At 41.1% G+C, this 18,854-nt stretch overlaps 1 protein-coding gene across 2 annotated transcripts in view; it reads right to left on the reverse strand.

The window, feature by feature from the left end:
• LOC132828826 (BTB/POZ domain-containing protein 2-like) overlaps positions 1-12,765 on the reverse strand; it is a 45,235-nt gene extending 32,470 nt beyond the window's left edge. For both annotated transcript variants that reach the window (XM_060845976.1, XM_060845975.1), the window contains exon 1: positions 12,319-12,765. In XM_060845976.1, coding sequence (XP_060701959.1) covers positions 12,319-12,764 — 446 coding nt within the window. In that variant the 5' untranslated portion in view covers position 12,765. The remainder of the gene's footprint in view (positions 1-12,318) is intronic.
• Between the last annotated feature and the right edge of the window lie 6,089 nt (positions 12,766-18,854).

An 18,854-nucleotide genomic window follows, 5' to 3' on the forward strand; every position in this document is an offset into this window, starting at 1 on the left:
ATGTTTCAATTAGATCTGCCCCTCATCCTTCTGATCTCCATACAGTATAAACCCAGAATCCTCAAATGCTTCTTTTATGTTAAGCTTTTCATTCCTGGGACCATTCTTGTGAACCGCCTCTGAACATGCTTCAGTGCCAATTCATCCTTCCAGAAATAAGGGGCCCAAAACTGCACACAATACTCCAAATGTGGTCTGACCAGAGCATTATGGAGCCTCAGAAGCACATCCCTGCTTTTTATATTCAAGCCCTCAAAATACATGCCATCATTGCATTTGCCTTCCTAACTACTGACTCAGCCTGCAAGTTTACCTTGAGAGAATCCTGGACTAGAACTCTCAAGTCTCTTTGCACTTCAGATGTCGGAATTCTCACCCCATTTAGAAAATAGTCCATGCCTTTACTCTTCCTACCAAAGTGAATGACCTCACTTTCCCAATTTGTACTCCATCGGTCATTTCTTTGCCCACTCTCCTAACCTGTGCAAATCCTTCTGCAGCCTCCCCACCTCCTCAATGCTACTATTTTTTGTATCATCTGCAAACTTAGCCAGAATGCCCTCAGTTCCTTCACTGATATTGTTAATGTATAAATTGAAAAGTTGTGACCCCAACACAAAGTCTTGCAGAACACCACTTGTCACCAGCTGCCATCCTGAGAAGGACCCTTTTATCCCCACACACTGCTTTCTGCCAAAAGGCCAAGTTCCTATCCATGCTACCATCTTGCCTCTGATGCCATGAGTCCTTATCAGTAGCCTCCTGTGTAGCACCTTGTCAAAGGTCTTCTTGAAGTCCAGGTAGATAACATCTTTGTCTAACCTGCTTGTTGCTTCCTCAAAGAATTCTTGCAGATTTGTCAGGCAAGACCTCCCAGTGATGAAACCATGCCTACTTTGCCCTATTTACCAAACATTTCCGAGTATTCAAAAATGCCATCCTTCACAATGGACTCCAGGATCTTACCCATGGAGGTTAGGCTAAGTGGTCTGTAATTTTGTCTTTTGCCTTACTCCCTTTTTAAACAGGAGTATCATGTTAGCGATTTTCCAGTCCTCTGGGACCCTCCCTGATTCTAGCGATTCCTGTAAGATCAGCATTAATGCCTCCACTATCTCTTCAGCCTTGTCCCTTAGAACTCTGGCGTACAGACCATCTGGTCCAGGTTATTTATCCACCTTCAGATCAGTTTTTCCAGCACTTTCTCCTTGGTTAGGGCCACCATACTCAGCTCTGTCCCCTTAGTCTCAAATGTTTGGGATCATGTCTTCCACCATGAAGACTGATAAGTAATTATTCAGTTCCTCAGCCATTCCTTGTTCCCCACCAACTCTCCAGCATAATTTTCCAGTGGCCCAATGTCCACCTTTGCCGCTCTTTTGCTCTTGATACAACTAAAGAAACTCAGTCTTCCTTTATATTATTGGCTAGTTACCCTCATATCTAATCTTGTTGTCCTCTGTCTGTCATTGTAAGCTTCCCGATCCTCTGGTTTCCCACTGCCCTTTGCTCTATTATCTGCTTTTTGTTTTGCTTTTATGCTATCTGACTTCCCTAGTCAGCCATGGTTGCTTCATCCCCCTTGTACACGCTTTTTTCCCCTCGGGAGGTTTGTCTGCTGTGTCCCCTGAATTATACCCAGAAACACCTGCTATTGTTGTTCCATTGTCTTTCCTGCTAGGCTTCTCTCCCAGTCAATTCTACACAGCTCCTCTCTCACTCCTCTATAGTTGTTTATTCAGCTGTAATACTGTTGCCTCTGATTTTTTTTCTTCTCTGTCAAACTGCAGATTAAATTCAAATCACATTATGATCACTACTTCTGAAGGGTTCCTTCACATTAACCTCCCTTATCAAGTCTGCTTCACTGCAGAACACTAAATCCAGTACTGTGTTTCCTAGTGGGCAACACCACAAGTTGCTCCAAAAAGCCATCTCAAACATTCCACAAATTCCTTTTCTTGTCAACCACAACCAACCTGGTTTTCCCAGTCCACTTGTATGTTGAAATCCCCCATTACCGCTGTAACTTTGCCTTTTCTATCTCTTGATAGATCTTGCGCCCCAGCTCCTGACTACTATTTGGAGGCCTGTACATAACTCCAACTGTGTTATTTTTAAACAGTTCCTCAATTCTACCCAGACAGATTCTACACCATCTGACCCTACTTCGTTTCTTACTATTGATTTAATTTCATCTCTTACAAATAAGGCAACCCCATCCACTACCCACCTGCCTATCTTTGCAATAGGATGTATATCCTTGAATATTCAGTTCCCAATCCTGATTGTCTTGCAGCCACATCTCTATGATGTCCACGTCCCACCTGCCAATTTCAATCTGCACAAGCTGATTTAACTTATTTCTTATACTGCATGCATTCTATTATGAAGGTACAGGTGTGAACAGTACTTTGAGAGTTGAAAAGCTAGCAAGGACTGACTGAAAGCACAGAGTCCTGAACAAAGTAAAAAATATAACACTTGGTTGAAACAAATAGCTGGAGTTGGAGTTGCTATGGAACAAAAGCAAATTCTAATTCAGCCAGTTTGAATTATGCCCCAGATACCAAAACCCAATTGAATTTGAATTTTACTGTTTGAGATGACATCAAACCAATGAAATGATCCAATATTTTGGGGTATAAAGCCAGACATTTTGTACAGTTAGGGGGAGAACCGCCAAGGACACCAACAAATGCACTGCTAGCTGAACAACTCTCTGAAAGGCACTTATCCATAAGTAGTACGTGCAGCAGAATATCTAAGCCAACCAAAGAAAAATCTATAGTGGAAAAGTTACAAAGGAGAAGAATCAGCTGACTGGTTTTGAAACATGGCTTTTTTTTATAAATCGTAATTAGGGTTTTTAAATCAGACTAGTATTGTAGAGTGGGAAGTAAATGAGAGAAAGTAGTTGTAAATAGTTGTTGGTTTTAATACTCTGTTGGACTTAAAAAATAAGATTGTTAATGTTTACTTTAAATAGTGACCTCTGAGATAGTTCTTTGAATTGCGAGAGTCAACAGATTATAGCAGGAGGCGAGCTTGTGTGTTGGGTTGAAATTAGCAGAGGGGTTTACACCGTGTCATAATTCAGATATAACACCTTCAGTCCTGTATTAACTGGCCCTCTTCTCATGGTCATTCTTTTGTCCAGTGTGCTTGAAGTTTGATTGCTAACCCTTTCTATACATTGTCCTACTTGTGTCTGTGCTGGAGATTTTAATAAATCTCCCGAGTTCTGAACTCTTACCATCTCCTTTAATTCTGGTTATCTAATTTCCCCTATAATTGAACTCTCCCCTCCCCATTTAGCTTAAAGCCTTGTCTACAGCCTTAGTTTTGCAATTCACTGGGCCTCTGGTCCCGACAGTTCAAATGAAGACCATCCCTCAGAACAGGCCTCCTCTTCCCAGTGCTGGTGTCAACATCCCATGAATTCAAACCCATTTCGCCACTCCGATCTTTGAGCATGCATTTACCTACTTAATCTTATTGACTATGCCAATTAGCTCGTGGCTCAGGTAGTAATCCAGAGATAACCACCTTTTTGGTTCTGCTTTTCAATTTCACTCCTAGCTGTTCATACTCCCTTAGCAGCACCTGTGCCCTAGTTTTATGTTGTTGGTACTATGTCGACCACAATCACTGGATCTTTACCCTCCCACTCCAAGTCCTTCTGCAGCCCAAATGAGGTATCCCGAACAAGAGCACCAGACAGGGAACACAGCCTTCGGGACTCTCTCTCCTGGTCACAGAACAGCGTCTAGGTCTCTAACTATAATATCCACCAACTTGAATGGCTCCCTGCATCATGGTGCTGTGGTCAATCGGCTCATGCTCCCTGCAGTCCCCATTCCCATCCACAAAGGGAGCAAAACTCTTGAACCTGTTGGACAAGAAGAGAGGCTGACGTTTCTGCAACTCTACCTCCTGGATCCCTCTATTTGCCTCATTCATAGCCACACCGTCCTCTCCCTAACCACTGGCTAAATTGGAGTTAGCCAGTCTAAGGGACGTGACTGTGTCCTGAAACACAGCATTCAATCTACTCTCCCTCTCCCTGATATGTCACACTGGTATGGGTTTCCTTGAACTTTTCCATTTGCTTCCTATTTATCATTACTGGATCAATGATTGGGTATTTATTGTTCATCCATGATTGTTTAAAGGGCAGTTAAGAGCCAACGACATTGCTGTGCTCTGGTGTCACATGTAGGCCAGAGCAGATTAGGACAGTGGTTTCCTTCTCGAAAAAAGGAGATTTGTGAACCACATGTATTCTTCCAATAGTCGTAATTAGACTCCATTATAGATTTTCATTGAATTCAAATTCCACCATCTGCCATGGCAGGACTGTATTGCAATACAAGTCAGTCACCAATGAAGACTAAATAAATTTGGCACTACAAAACACATGGAATCAACTCTCCAATAAGATTGTAACAACATTTTCAGATTGCAGTGTGTGCATCTTGCTAAATTTTATGCACAATTACTAGAAATAATTCAGAATGGACAAACCTTTCTAGCAAATCACAGTAAAGTATCTTTAGGTTCATCTCCATGTTCAAGAGTCCCAATAAATAGTTCCTGTTCTCTCTATCTCTGGTCACCAAAAAAGGTCTTAGGAAAGATATTATTACCATGATTATTTCACAAGATTTAGCCTTTGATAATCAAAGGCTAGTCCTGGTCTTTGTAATTTAAGCTTCTGTCCTTTGTCACTAGGATTCAATCTTCTAGAGAAGAAAAAATGTATTAACCTTTTCAAAGGTGGTGTATCTTTTCCTGAACATGAGTGTTGCTGGCAAAACCTCAGTCCTAATTCCCCTTGAGTAGCTTGCTCAGCCATATAAAAGAGGGCAGTTAGGAATCACATTGTTGTGGGTCTGGAAACACATGCATGATAGACCAAGAACAAACAGATTTCCTTCCCTTTAAAGGATATTAGCAAACTATGTTTTTAGTACAAATCGATAGTGAGCATGAAACAAATTTGATGAACTGAATTTAAATTCCACCACCTGTAGTGGGGACGACTTAATTCCCTATCTGAGGAATTAGCCTGGCCCCCAGATTGCTATTCAATTACATCACCATGTGACATTGCCAAAACTGCACCTTACATTTTGTTAAAAGGCACTGCCAAAACTACAAAACTTTATACATCGATGTTTGCAGCTACCCAGACATAGTTTTAAGATTGTCACTGTCAGTGGCTTCTAAAAGGGGTGTGTGTGTGTGTGTGTGTGTGTGTGTGTGTGTGTGTGTGTGTGTGTGTGTGTGTGTGTGTGTGTGTGTGTGTGTGTGTGTGTGTGTGTATATAAAGAGAGAGAGGAGAACAAAAGAGATATCACTTGCATGGGAATATCACCACATGCAAGTTCCTCTCCAACCTCTCCACACCACATCCTAATAGAGAATTCTAAGTCACCATTTCTTCACTGCCACTGAATCAAAGTTCTGGAACTCATTTCCTAACAGCAGTGTGGTTGTCCCTACACCCGAAGGACTGCAACAGTTCAAGAAAGCAGCTCACCACCACCTTCTCCAAAGCAGTTTAGGGGTGGGCAATAAATGCAGTGATGCCCACAACCCATGAACAAATTAAAAAAAAAAGTCCAATCTGTGAACTTAAATAGGAAAATCCAGAAGCCACGAAAATAATCCTATACTTCTCCAGGAGGTGACTGTTGAAGCCCACTATACTACAATCAAGTTAAAAAAAACACAAGAATTTCTACTACTACTTCTCTGTATTGGAGTTAAGAAACCTTGAAGAAAGTTAGACTATTAAAATGAGATATAGTCAGTTCTATAGCACAGTCATTCTCTTCTCATGCAACCCTATGTTAAGAGAATCATGTAATAGCAGCATAATTTAAACTAATAGGGCTGGAATGGAGTTATAACCAACACAGGCTTTAGAAGTTTGTGCTTTAGAAACAGTGTCTCCAATTAGTCAATCCTGTTACAGCGAATTCGCATTAACGAAACGCCCATTATTGCAGAATGACCTGAAATTGGGTTTTAATACCGTCCTAAGTTCATAATTGCTGCAAAACAGCTTGATGACCTTGGCAAGAGTAATTTTATAATGGAGACATTTGATGTTCAAGTGTAAGAAATCCCACATTTAATTTTTGTAAAAAAAATGCTCTATTTCAAATCTCTGCATGTCCAACTGTCTATTGCACTTTGCAAACTGCAAAAGTGGCTGCATACTCTTCTAGGTAAAATCACTTGTTGGACAACCAGAGAATTCCTCCAACTGGTGCCACAATTAAATTACAGGGTCTATACCACAAATTTTCTACTTTACTGTAGACAGGATTTTGCAGGGTCTACAGCAAGAAATTAGGAAAGCTAACAAAAAATGTTATAATTTATTGCAAAGAGAATTGAATACAAAACTAGAGAAGTTATGCTTCAGATATACAGCGTACCAACAGACCACATCTGAAATACTGTGCGTAGTACTGTTCAGCTTATTTAAAAAAGGATATAAACACTTTGGAGAAGGTTCACCAAACCAATGTCTGGAGTGAGACAGCTGTCTTATGAGGAAAGGCTAGACATGTTAGGCTTGTAGCCATTGGAGTTTAGAAGAGCAAGAGGTCATAGTCAGTCATAGTGTAGCAATTGGCCCCTTAGCCCATCATGTCTATGCCAACCAACAAACACCAAACTACTTTAATCCCATTTACTGCACTTGGTCCATATCTTACTATGGAGCAGGAAAATCGACATTCCGGGCAAAAGGTCAGGAAGGCCAGATGAAGGGCTTTTGCCTGCAATGCCGATTTTCCTGCACCTCGGATGCTGCCTGACCTGCTGTAAATTTTCCAGCACCACTCTAATCTAGACTCTGGTTTCCAGCATCTGCAGTCCTTGTTTTTACCATATCTTACTATGCCCTGGCATTTTAACTACTCATCCTGATGCTTCTTAATTGAAACAAAAATTCCAAGAGGTTTTGACAGGTAGATGTAGAGAAAAGTTTTCTCTTAAGGGAATATCTAGATCAGGAGGTGGGGAACCTTTTCATGTTGGAAGGCCGCATTATGTTAGTTGTAATCTAATAAGGCCACATCCAAGCAGCTTCAATTATATATTCTTCAAAATTCACATTATTTTGTAAAAATCTAACTACTATGTATTAACTAATTAAAAAATGAAAAAGTGTTAATTCTAAAGTTAACTAACCTTTTAAATGACTTTATTGTGACTGCTTTTTGAAAGAAAGCATTTGAGTATTTGGTTGCAGCATGGAGGTCTACAGTTTTAGCTGATCCTCTAGATGGGTATCCGTCATTCGTGGCCTTAAGGGAGACTTGATTTTGGTTAAGTCAGAGAATGCAGATTCGCAGCAAAAAGTGGTTGAAAAGCAAGAAAGCATTTCTCGTGCATGTTGCCAAAGGTATGGGTATTCTATTGCATTTTTCCATATTTCAACTGGATCTTTCTTGGTGTCAAATAAGGACTTTAAAATGTCATCTTCTGAGAGCTCAATCAATTCCATCTGTAGTTCTTTAGGAGCCTTGGAGACATCAACTAGGTGAGGCTGAAATGCTAATTTGAGTGTGATGTCATGATTCTCAAAGTCAGAGAACCTTTCATTGGTTATTTCTTTTAATCTCTGGTATTATAAATACATTCATTTTAATTATTTTGATTTTAATCTTTAAAGGACTAAAAAAAAAATTTTAAAAAAAGCCTTGTTCTGCAAAATTTGATTCATTCAAAACGCCACACAATGGCCTAGAAGGCCACAGGTTCCTCACCCCTGATCTAGATTATAGAACTAGGTGTAACTATTTAAAAAGATCAGGAGTCATTCATTTAAAACAGGGGAGGTGAAATTTCCTCAAAAAGGTATCATGAACTTTTGAACTCTTCTCAGAAAAGCGGTGAAAGTTCTTCAATGGTTTTAAAGTAGATGTAGACAGATTCTGGATTAGCAAGGGGTGAGAGATTATCATGGGTAAGTAGGAATGCACAAGTTCACATTCAGTACTTTATTGAAATACTGGAGCGGGGGGGGGCGGGTGTCAAAGGAGGGCCCTCTTGTGGCCCAGTGGTAATGTCCCTACTTGGGGAGTCCCATCTGCTCCAGGAGGTCTGTAACATCATCTCTGAACAGGCTGATTGGAAAAAATATCTAGTCGAAGGAATACTCCTGCTCTTAATTTGTATGTTCAGACACAGAATCAGCGACACTTGCTATTGACCAACCAATTGAAAAAAGTCATCGCAAAAGAAAAATCATGTCCTCTTGATTGGTATTTCTAGTCTTATTCCTACTACATTTTTAAAAGAGTGGAATTTCCAAATAGTATTCATCTTTAAAGCATACAAGTTGCTGAAAAGGCATATTAAGTCAGAAGAACAGAAAAACTTTACCAATTAAGTATATTGCAATGCACAAAATGGCACAGACAGCCATTTCAATTATAAAAATCAAGAGGCCTTACAAGTTGCAATCATTTTACTAGATAAGTGTAAAGGCAGCTTGTGAAGGGATACAAACAGTTTATTTAGAAGTATTAATAAGTTACGTAAGTGGACAAAAAGTTGGCAAATGGAGATTAATGTAAGAAAGTGGGAAGGTATGCATTTTGGAAGAAGAACAAAAGAACAGAATATTTAAATGAAGCAAAACTGCAGACAGCTGCAATACAAAAGGACTTGGGGGGTACATGTGCAGGAGACATCGAAAGCTAGCACAAATGCAGCAGGGAATCAGGAAGGCTAATGGAACATTGGTCCTTATTTCAAATGAGTTAGTGTGGAAGAGTAACAAAGTCTTACTACAACTGCAAGGTGCTGGTGAGATAATATCTGAAATAGAGAGAGCAGATTTGGTTCCCTTATAAGGAAAGATATCATTTCAGTGGAAGCAGTTCAAAGAAGATTCAATAAGACGATCCCTGGTATGGAGGGATTGTCTTATGAGCAAAGGTTAAACAAACTGGCACTCTGCTCACTGGAGTTTAGAAGAAAAAGAGGTGATTTCATTGAAACCCAGGATTTTTAAAGAAGCTTAACAGGATAAATAGTGAGAGGATATTTCTCCTCAGGGCAAGTCCAGGACCAGAGAGCTCAGTCACAGAATAAAGGGGCACCAGTTTAAGACTAACACGTGGAATAATTTCCTGAGGGTTGAGTATCTTTGGAGCTTCTTGCCAAAGAGCTGTGGGGGCATATCCTTGTATATATTTAAGACAGAGATTCTTGATCAGTAGTGGAATTAGAGTTACAGAGAAAAGATAGGAAAGTGGACAGGAGGAATCTTAGAACAGACACAATCCCACTAAATGTTGCAGCTGGCTCAAGGGGCCAAATAGCCTATTCCTATTTCTAATGGTCGTATGCTTCTGCCCTCAAAGTCTAACAAAATCCAATAGTTTTAGTGTTATTTAATCCTAGTTGAGGGAGATTGGAGCCAAGTGAGCTAGCCACTGGAGAGAATAATCTATATAAGCAGGAACAGATCGGCAAGATGAAAAGGTTTGAATATAGTGAAGTATACAGTTTTACAATTAGTAATAGCCATCAAACTTGTTTTGTATACTGTTAATTTTGCACCTGAAAAAATATTTGACTTGTAACCAGGATAGTCACTTTGCAATTTTAAACATGGATACAGGTTCTTAAATAAAAAGACCAAAACTGGAATGATACTGCAGGTGATAAGCATTTCCAGGCAGCCTCTAGCCTATTTAAAAATGAGCTACAGGTCATAAATCAAAAATGGTTCACCTTGAAAAAAAAAGGACCAGTGAATTTACAGTCTACTATCTTTCAAAGAACCCATACAAATCAAGATAGACATTCCACTTTTACTTTTTTTTGCTGAATCTAGCAACCATATGGAAGAAGAAGAAATGCAGACATTCCAACACCTCTGCCCAGCAAATTCACACCTACAGTGATCAAAACCTACTCAGTTTACAACAAAAACAAAAAATAAAATTTAGGACCTTGACAAGAACTTATGTATTCCACAAGAAAAAACATCACCATAGTCTAACCGGACAATTGATTTGCTCTCTCATTAGAGACAGATGACTGCAGGTGGTTTAACCTGAGGGTCACCATAACTCAGGCAAGGGGAGAGGTTGAGAAGGAGTGTCCTCCACGGTAACCTCCACTAGTGCAGGAATGGAACCCATGCTGTTGGCATCGTACACCAATTGTCCAAGAGCTAACCAATCCTTAAGAGTGGTTTAATGGGTAACTGCACTATGTTGTAACGAGCTACACAGAAGGGAAACTACTTAACCACTGGTCTGTCATTACAGTAACTAGAGATTCTTTTTCCAGGATTAGTAGTGGTCAGCAAATAACAGCTGCATAGACATTAGTTGAAAACAAAATGTTCTTTTTTACATTTTCAACCAACAATCAAGCATTATTTAATCCACAGTTGGAAACAGGAGCTTATGTTGTGCCCTGAAAGGAGGACAGTGTTTACACGAATTGTATCCTGGTATACGTCATCACTTTCAGGACAAGAGGGCAGAATGTTGTGGTTGACCAAGAAAGCCACTTGTAACTTCGAAGCATGCTTTTATTTCCTAACAGGGATAGCTAATCAAATACGATTACAATTTTAAGAATGATGCCACAAAATCCACAAGGCGGCCAGAGCAAGTTAAAAAACTGCAGAATAAAGTGACCTATTCAGAATTTTTTTTTAAAAAATGACAACCAGTGGTATCACAGGCACCTTAATGAATCTAGATTTCAACTCAAGTGATATTTAAACTCCACCAGCTGCTGTGGATTGAAACAAATTCCCTAGAGCATTAGCTACCAATATGGTACCATCTCCCAAGTGATTAGAAAATGAAAACGTCACAAAGGTTCTTTTTCGGGTTAACAGCTGCCTTTCCCCTCCCTTCTCAGGTGAGGATGCATTACCTGGAATTCCAGTTCCTACTGGAGTGTTTAAAAGTACCCTACCAGAAGGGGTGCATCAACATTAGACAAAATTAGGCTCAATTGCTGAACAATACAGCAACACAATGTCACTGCTCAGACAAACAATTACATTTATTGAAGCAAGTCCTTATGTGAATAATGACACCGTTCCAGTGACAAAGACAACAGTTATTATAAATAAGCTTTGGAAAGCCTGACACCAAGTAACCAGAGAGATAAGAAAGAAAGCGACACAGATTCAATAGGCAGTCTAAAATGTCACTTTTCAGAGACAATAACGGCTGTATTATGTCAATTCGTACATCATTGCACAATATCTCACTTGATGATGCACATCAGCAGCAAAAACAAAATACTAAACTAACCTTTACAGGATTGAAAACTAACCCTGTGCAAGCTTGGCAGGAGTCATGATGTGCATTTTGTATCAGCCACATTAAAACACGGAGCTTAAACAGACTTGTCACCAAATATTTATGAGCTACAATCTAAATGTGGGGGGGGGTGCAGAGAAACTTGGAAGCTATTAGATTTTTAATTCCAAATAGTGATGCAACAATGGACAAAGAATTGGGTGGAGCAATAAACAGAAGCCTCTGACCCCTTTAAAAATAAACATGTTGCTAACACTTGCTAAAAATTTAAGAGTATAGCAGGGATTGAGCTTTTCACATCAATCTAATTTGAATAAATAAGTCTTCAGACTGACGACGTGCAGGAGCTTTCAATGTTCTGCGGTGCATTAGCCATCTTGCCTTCGTTATAAGCATCGAAAATGAGACCCTTCCACGGTCCACAAACCAAAAACAAAAATACCACAAGTGCAGCAGCAGCAGCGTCCTTCTCCTCCACCACCATGAAACATAACCTCGCCTGCCACGAAAACTGAAAGCGATGCAATTTTGGTACCTTAGAAAGGACAAGTCTGCCTGAAGCAAGTCCCCATTTAGTCAAGAAAGCATCATCTGGATCAGCGCAGCTGCAACCTTCTGCTGACTATGAATGAAGCCCTCAGGATACAAAAGTCCACCCTCCCGCCTCCCCCACACCAAACACCATCACAGAAAAAAGGGCGTGAACCATTTTAATAAAAAAAAACTTAAGGCTGCGCCTTCCCGACTGTGAATTTAAACATAAAGCCACGAAAACATCTTCAAACATTAGGAGAGGGCATCAATTTAAAAATGCATTCGCACCAAATGCTGTAAAGGGCCGGGAATAAAAATAAAATAATTGTGCACAAGACTTCTACAGGGCCGACATCTCTCTCTCTTCCCCCACCCCCCCACCCAAAGCAGGAATGATCCAGACAGGCCTCAACCCCGATGTAAATTTGATGAATAACAGACCCAAGGCCGCACTCACTTGAGGAGGGCCAGGAAGGCGGCGGGCTCGACGTCGGGCAGCTCGATCTCGGTGGAGGTGGTGGCCATGCCGCCGTTGAACATGGCGTCGAAGACAGCGCTGCCGACGGCCAGCACGAAGCGGTGAGCGGGGATCCTCTGCGTCCCCATCCCCTTGCCCACCAGGAAGTGCACGTCGCTCAGGATCTCGTTGTTGAACAGGAAGGCGAAGCGCTCCTTCACCGTCGTCTTGGTGGCCTGCCAGTTGTACATGGGCTCCCGGTAAATGACGACCGCCGCCGCCGATCCTCCTCCACCTCCACCGCCGCCTACTCCCGGCCCGACCCCGCCGGACAGCGAGGAAGGCGACGAGGAGTTGGCGCCCAGGCTCGGGCTGCCCGAGCCTCCGCCGCCATTAGGAATGTTGACTCGGTTACAGGCGCTGAGGTTGCTCCCTCCCGCCGCCATCTTGAAGTGGCATCTGTTTATAAACAGCAGCTGCAGAGAGCATGGCCCTCCTTAAAGCCAGATAGAAATCCCCACTTAACGCAGCACCCTCCCCCCTTGAACCTCACTCCATTTTAATCACAAACATTAATATATATGTGGCCTTAAGTTTAATAACCCCAGCTTCCTTTGCTAAAATTATCACTTGTAAATCCATTGGCACTCAACAATTCCATTATGGTTGCTGTGTTAGAGCATCCCACCGATTTCTATGTTATCTATGCCCCTTTTAATTACAAATAATAAATTATTAACCTTATTTACTGTATTTAGATGCGGAATGATAAATGGCTTTGCCCCCCCCCCCCCCTTTTGCTGAAATTATTAGTTGTGCATTCACTGGTATTCAATAATTTCATTCTTGTTCCTGTTGTTACAGCTTTTTGCACACATCTTTCGATTAGCTCTGACCTTTTCATCACAAATAATAAATTATTAATCGTATTTTTGATATTAATATGCAGGATGATAAATGATTTCAGCCCCATTTGCTGAAAATATTATTTGTAAATCCTTCAGTGCTCAATATTTCCATTCTGATTGCTGTTCATACAACCTCTCACCAATCTCTCCGTTATCTCTCTCCTTTTCAATCACAAATAATGAATAATTAACCATATTTATTATATTAACATGTGGGACGATAAATGATTTTGGCCCCTTTGCTGAATTTATCACTGATCCATTTTTATTCTTTTGTGTTTGGCAAACAACATTCCTCCATCGATTTCTACTTTGTTCTTTTCCATAAGAAATAAATATTATAAATCATATTTATCTATTCAAAGGGTGGTAAAGTTCCCTCAACTCCATCTACTGAAATGATCACTGTAAATTCACTGGTGTTCTATCTAACTCTATTCCAGTTCAATTCTAACATTATATCTATTATCTGCCCATTATCTAGCCATTTAAGCACAAATAATTAATTATGAACCTTTATCATTTTAATATACAGGATAGTAAAGTGAACTAACAGCCCCCTTTTTCTGAAATCATAACATGTCAATTCACTGGTGGTCGATTTGATAAATTCAAAATGTTGCAGATGATTGAAATCTGAAATAAATACACAAAGTGTTGAAGGAACTCACCAAGTCTAGCAGCATCTGTGGAGAGAGAATCAGAGTTAGTCAGAAGAAACGTCATACTGGACTTGAAATGTTAACTCAATTTCTGTCTTCACTGATACAGTTATTCTGTGTCATCTACTCTGTGTGGTAAGATCGGGCAAGGGCAATTATAATGCGATTAGGCAAGAATTAGGATGCATAGAATGGGGTAGCAAAATGCAGGGGATGCAGACAATCGAAATGTGAAGCTGGTTTAAGGAACAGATATCACGTGTCCTTGATAGGTATGTCCCTGTCAGGCAGGGAGGAAGTGATAAGGTAAGGGAACCATGGTTTACTACAGAAATTGCATCTCTTGTTAAGAAGAAGAAAGAGGCTTATGTGTTGATGAGGCAAGATGGTTCAGATGAGGCAATGGAGAGTTACAGATCAGCTAGGAAGGATTTAAAGAGAGAATTAAGAAGAGCAAAGAGAGGACACGAGCAGTCTTTAGCAAATAAAATAAAGGAGAACCCTAAAGCTTTCTATAGGTATGTGAGGAATAAAAGGATGATTAGGGTAGGAATAGGGCCAGTCAAAGACAGAAATAGGAAGTTGAGTGTGGACCCTGTAGAGACTGGAGAGGTGTTAAATGAACATTTCTCATCGGTGTTTACTCGGGAAAAGGAGAATATTATAGAGGAGAAAAATGAGGTACAAGGTATTAGATTAGAAAGAATTGAGGTTAGTTACGCACAGGTGTTATCAATTCCAGAAGGAGTGAAAGTAGACAAGTTCCCTGGGCCGGATGGGATTTATCCGAGAATTCTCTGGGAAGCTAGGGAGGAGATAGCAGAGCCTTTGGCTTTGGTATTTGAGTCATCATTGTCTATGGGTTTAGTACCTGAAGACTGGAGGATTGCAAATATTGTGTCCTTGTTCAAGAAGGGCAGCAGAGATGACCCAGGTAATTATAGACCAGTGAGCCTTACTTCTGTTGTAGGAAAGGTTTTGGAAAGGATTATAAGAGATAAGATTTATAATCTCTAGCCAGCAACAATTTGACTTCAGATCATCAACAAGGTTTCATCAAGGGCAGGTCGTGTCTCACCAACCTCATTGAATTTTTTGGGAAGGTGACCAAGCATGTAGATGAGGGTAGGGCAGTTGATGTGGTATACATGGACTTCAGAAAAGCCCTTGATAAGACTCCACATGGTAGGCTGTTGGAGAAAATGCAGAGGCATGGAATCGAGGGTGATTTAGCAGTTTGGATTAGAAAGTGGCTTTCTGAAAGAAGGCAGCGAGTGGTGGTTGATGGAAAATATTCAGCCTGGAGTCCAGTTACTAGTGGTGTTCCACAAAGATCTGTTTTGAGACCACTGCTGTTTGTCATTTTTATAAATGACTCAGACTCAGTCTTAGGTGAATGGATTAGTAAATTTGCAGACGACACTAAAGTCGGTGGAGTAGTGGAAAGTTTGGAAGAATGTTACAGGTTGCAGAGGGATTTGGATAAACTGCAGAATTGGGCTGAGAGGTGGCAAATGGAGTTCAATGCAGCTAAATGTGAGGTGATGCACTTTGGGAAGAATAACAGGATGGCAGAGTACTTGGTCAATGGAAAGATTCTTGGTAGTGTGGATGTGCAGATGGATCTTGGAGTCCATGTGCATAGATCCCTGAAAGTTGCCACCCAGGTGGATAGTGCTGTTAAGAAGGCATACGGTGTGTTAGGTTTCATTGGTAGAGGGATTGAGTTTCGGAACCGCAATATCATGCTGCAACTATCCAAAATGCTGGTGCGGCCACACTTGGAATATTGTGTACAGTTCTGGTTGCCTCATTTCAAAAAGGATGGGAAAGCATTAGAAAAGGTGCAGAGGAGATTTACCAGGATGTTGTCTGGTCTGGAGGGAAGGTCTTATGAAGAAAGGCTGAGATCTCATTGGGTCTTTTCTCATTGGAAAGAAGAAGGCTTAGGGGGATTTGATAGAGATATACAAGATGATCAGAGGATTAGATAGGATAGACAGAGAAAGACTTTTTCCTGGGATGATGAGGTCAGCTTGTACAAGAGGGCATAACTACAAATTGAGGAGTGATAGATTTAAGACTGATGTCAGAGGCAAGTTCTTTTCACAGAGAGTGGTAGGGGTGTGAAAAGCCCTACCTTCTAATGTAGTCAACTCAGCCACATTAGGGAGATTTAAACAATTGTTAGATAAGCTCATGGATGATTTTAGGATAGTGTAGGGGGACGAGCTGAGAAAAGTACACAGGTCGGCGCAACATCAAGGGCCAAAGGGCCTGTTCTGCACTGTATTGTTCTATGTTCGATGTTCTATATTCCACAGTAAAAAGACAAAATGAATGGCTCTGAAATGTACAAAATTAATGGCATAAATAGAGGTTAATAGGTATGATCTTATAGCCATTATGGGGACATAGTTACAAAAAGATCGATGCTAGTGGTCTAAATATTCAGAGGTATGTGCTCTTTTGAAAAGACAAATAAGGGTCGTGGGCTAGCTTTGTTAGTACGAGATAGAATAAGTACATTAGCAAAAGGTGATGTTGGATCAAATGATGCATGGATGGAGGTATTGTATAGAACCTCGAAAAGTAGTTGTTCTGTAGGACAAAGAATAAAACAGAAAATAATGACAGCACGTAAAAAAAAGGCAGGCCATTAATCATGGGTGATTTTAATCTTCATCTTCTCCCAATCTTCATGTAGATTGGGAAAATCAAATTGGGGGAGTAGCCATGAGGAATACTTCATAGTGTGTATGTAGGATAGTTTCCTAGAACAATAGGTTGTTTTCTTTAAGCCGATAACATGCCAGCTAGATAAAGGGCAACCAGTTGAAGTAATGTATTTGGATTTCAAAAGAGCATTCAATAAGGTACCATTCCTCAGATAAGAGCCCATGGTGTTGAGAGTAGTGTATTAACATGGATAGAGGATTGGCAAGCTAATAGAAAACAGAGTGTTGGAGTAAGGGGGATATTTTCAGGATGCAACCTGGAACAAGTAGAGTACGGCAGGGTTCAGTTCTGGGACTACAATTATTTACAATATATTCATGACTTGGATGATGCAAGTGAATGTACTATGTCCAAGTTTGCGGATGACACAAAAATAGTTGGAAAAGCAAGTGGTGAGACAATGAGGAATTTAGAAAGTTAAGTGAATGAGCAAAATATTGCTAGATGGAATGGAGTGTGGGAAGATGTGAAGTTATGCACTTTTGTAAGAAAAAATAGAAGAGAATATCCTTTAAATGCAAATCAACTGCAGAATGCTATAGCACCTAGGAATTAGGGAGGGGGGGTGTATGAACAAAATAAAAACAGCTAGCATACAAGTTCAGGGGATAATAGGGAAGGCAATAGGGCGGCATGGTGACTCAGTGGTTAGCACTGCTGTCTCACAGCAGTAAAGACCTGGATTTGATTCCAGCCTCAGGCGACTATCTGTGTAGAGTCATAGAGATGTACAGCACAGAAACAGACCCTTCAGTCCAACTCATCCATGCTGACCACATATCCCAACCTAATGTGGTCCCACTTGCCAGCACCCGGCCCATATCCCTCCAAACCCTTCCTATTCATATATCCATCCAGATGCCTCATAAATGTTGCAACTGTATCAGCCTCCATCACTTCCCCTGGCAACTCATTCCATACACTCACCACCATCTGCATGAAAATGTTGCCCCTTAGTTTTCTTTTATACCTTTCCCCTCTCGCCCTAAACCTGTGCCCTCTAGTTCTGGACTCCTCCACCCCAGGGAAGAGACTTTGTCAATTTATCCCATCCATGCCCCTCATGATTTTATAATTCTCTATAAGGTCACCCCTCAGCCTCTGAAGCTCCAGGAAAAACAGCCCCAGCCTATTTAACCTCTCCCTATAGATCAAATCCTCCAAAACTGGCAACATCCTTGGAAATCTTTTCTGAACTCTTTCAAGTTTCATAACATCCTTCCAATAGGAAGTAGACCAGAATTGCATGCAATATTCCAAAAAATGGCTGAACCAATGTCCCATACAGCCGCAACATGACCTCCCAACTCCTGTACTCAATACTCTGACTAAAAAAGGAAAGCATACAAATGCCTTCTTCAGGATCCTATGTACTCGCAACTCTACTTTCAAGGAGCTATGAACCTGCACTCCAAGGTCTCTGTTCAGCAACACTCACTAGGACCTTACCATTAAGTGTATAAGTCCTGCTAAGATTTGCTTTCCCAAAATGCAGCACCTCGCATTTATCTGAATTAAACTCCATCTGTCACTCCTCAGCCCACTGGCCCACCTGATCAAAATCCCGTTGTAATCTGATGTAGCCTTCTTTGCTGTCGACTAGACCTCCAATTTTGGTGTCATCTGCAAACTTACTAATGCTCACATCCAAATTGTTTCTATAAATGATGAAAAGTAGTGGACCCAGCACTGATTCTTGTTGCATTCCACTGGTCACAGGCCTCCAGTCTGAAAAACGACCTTCCACCACCCTCTGTCTTTTTGTTTGCACGTTCTCCCTGTATCTGCATGGGTTTCTGCCTCGTGTTCTGGTTTCCTTCCATAGTCCAAAGATGTGCAAATTAGGTGGATTCGCCATGCTACATTTGGCCCAAAGTGAACAGGGATGTGCAGGATTAGATTAGATTACTTACAGTGTGAAAACAGGCCCTTCAGCCCAACAAGTCCACACCGACCCGCCGAAGCGCAACTCACCCATACCCCTACATTTACCCCTTACCTAACACTACGGGCAATTTAGCATGGCCAATTCACCTGACCCCACACATCTTTGGACTGTGGGAGGAAACCGGAGCACCCGGAGGAAACTCACGCAGACATGGGGAGAATGTGCAAACTCCACACAGTCAGTCACCTGAGTCGGGAATTGAACCCGGGTCTCAGGTGCTGTGAGGCAGCAGTGCTAACCACTGTGCCACCGTGCCGCCTGGATAGGTGGTTTAGTCAT

Source organism: Hemiscyllium ocellatum, chromosome 28 (genome assembly GCF_020745735.1).
Source record: "Hemiscyllium ocellatum isolate sHemOce1 chromosome 28, sHemOce1.pat.X.cur, whole genome shotgun sequence".
NCBI classification, from domain to species: Eukaryota; Metazoa; Chordata; class Chondrichthyes; order Orectolobiformes; family Hemiscylliidae; genus Hemiscyllium; species Hemiscyllium ocellatum.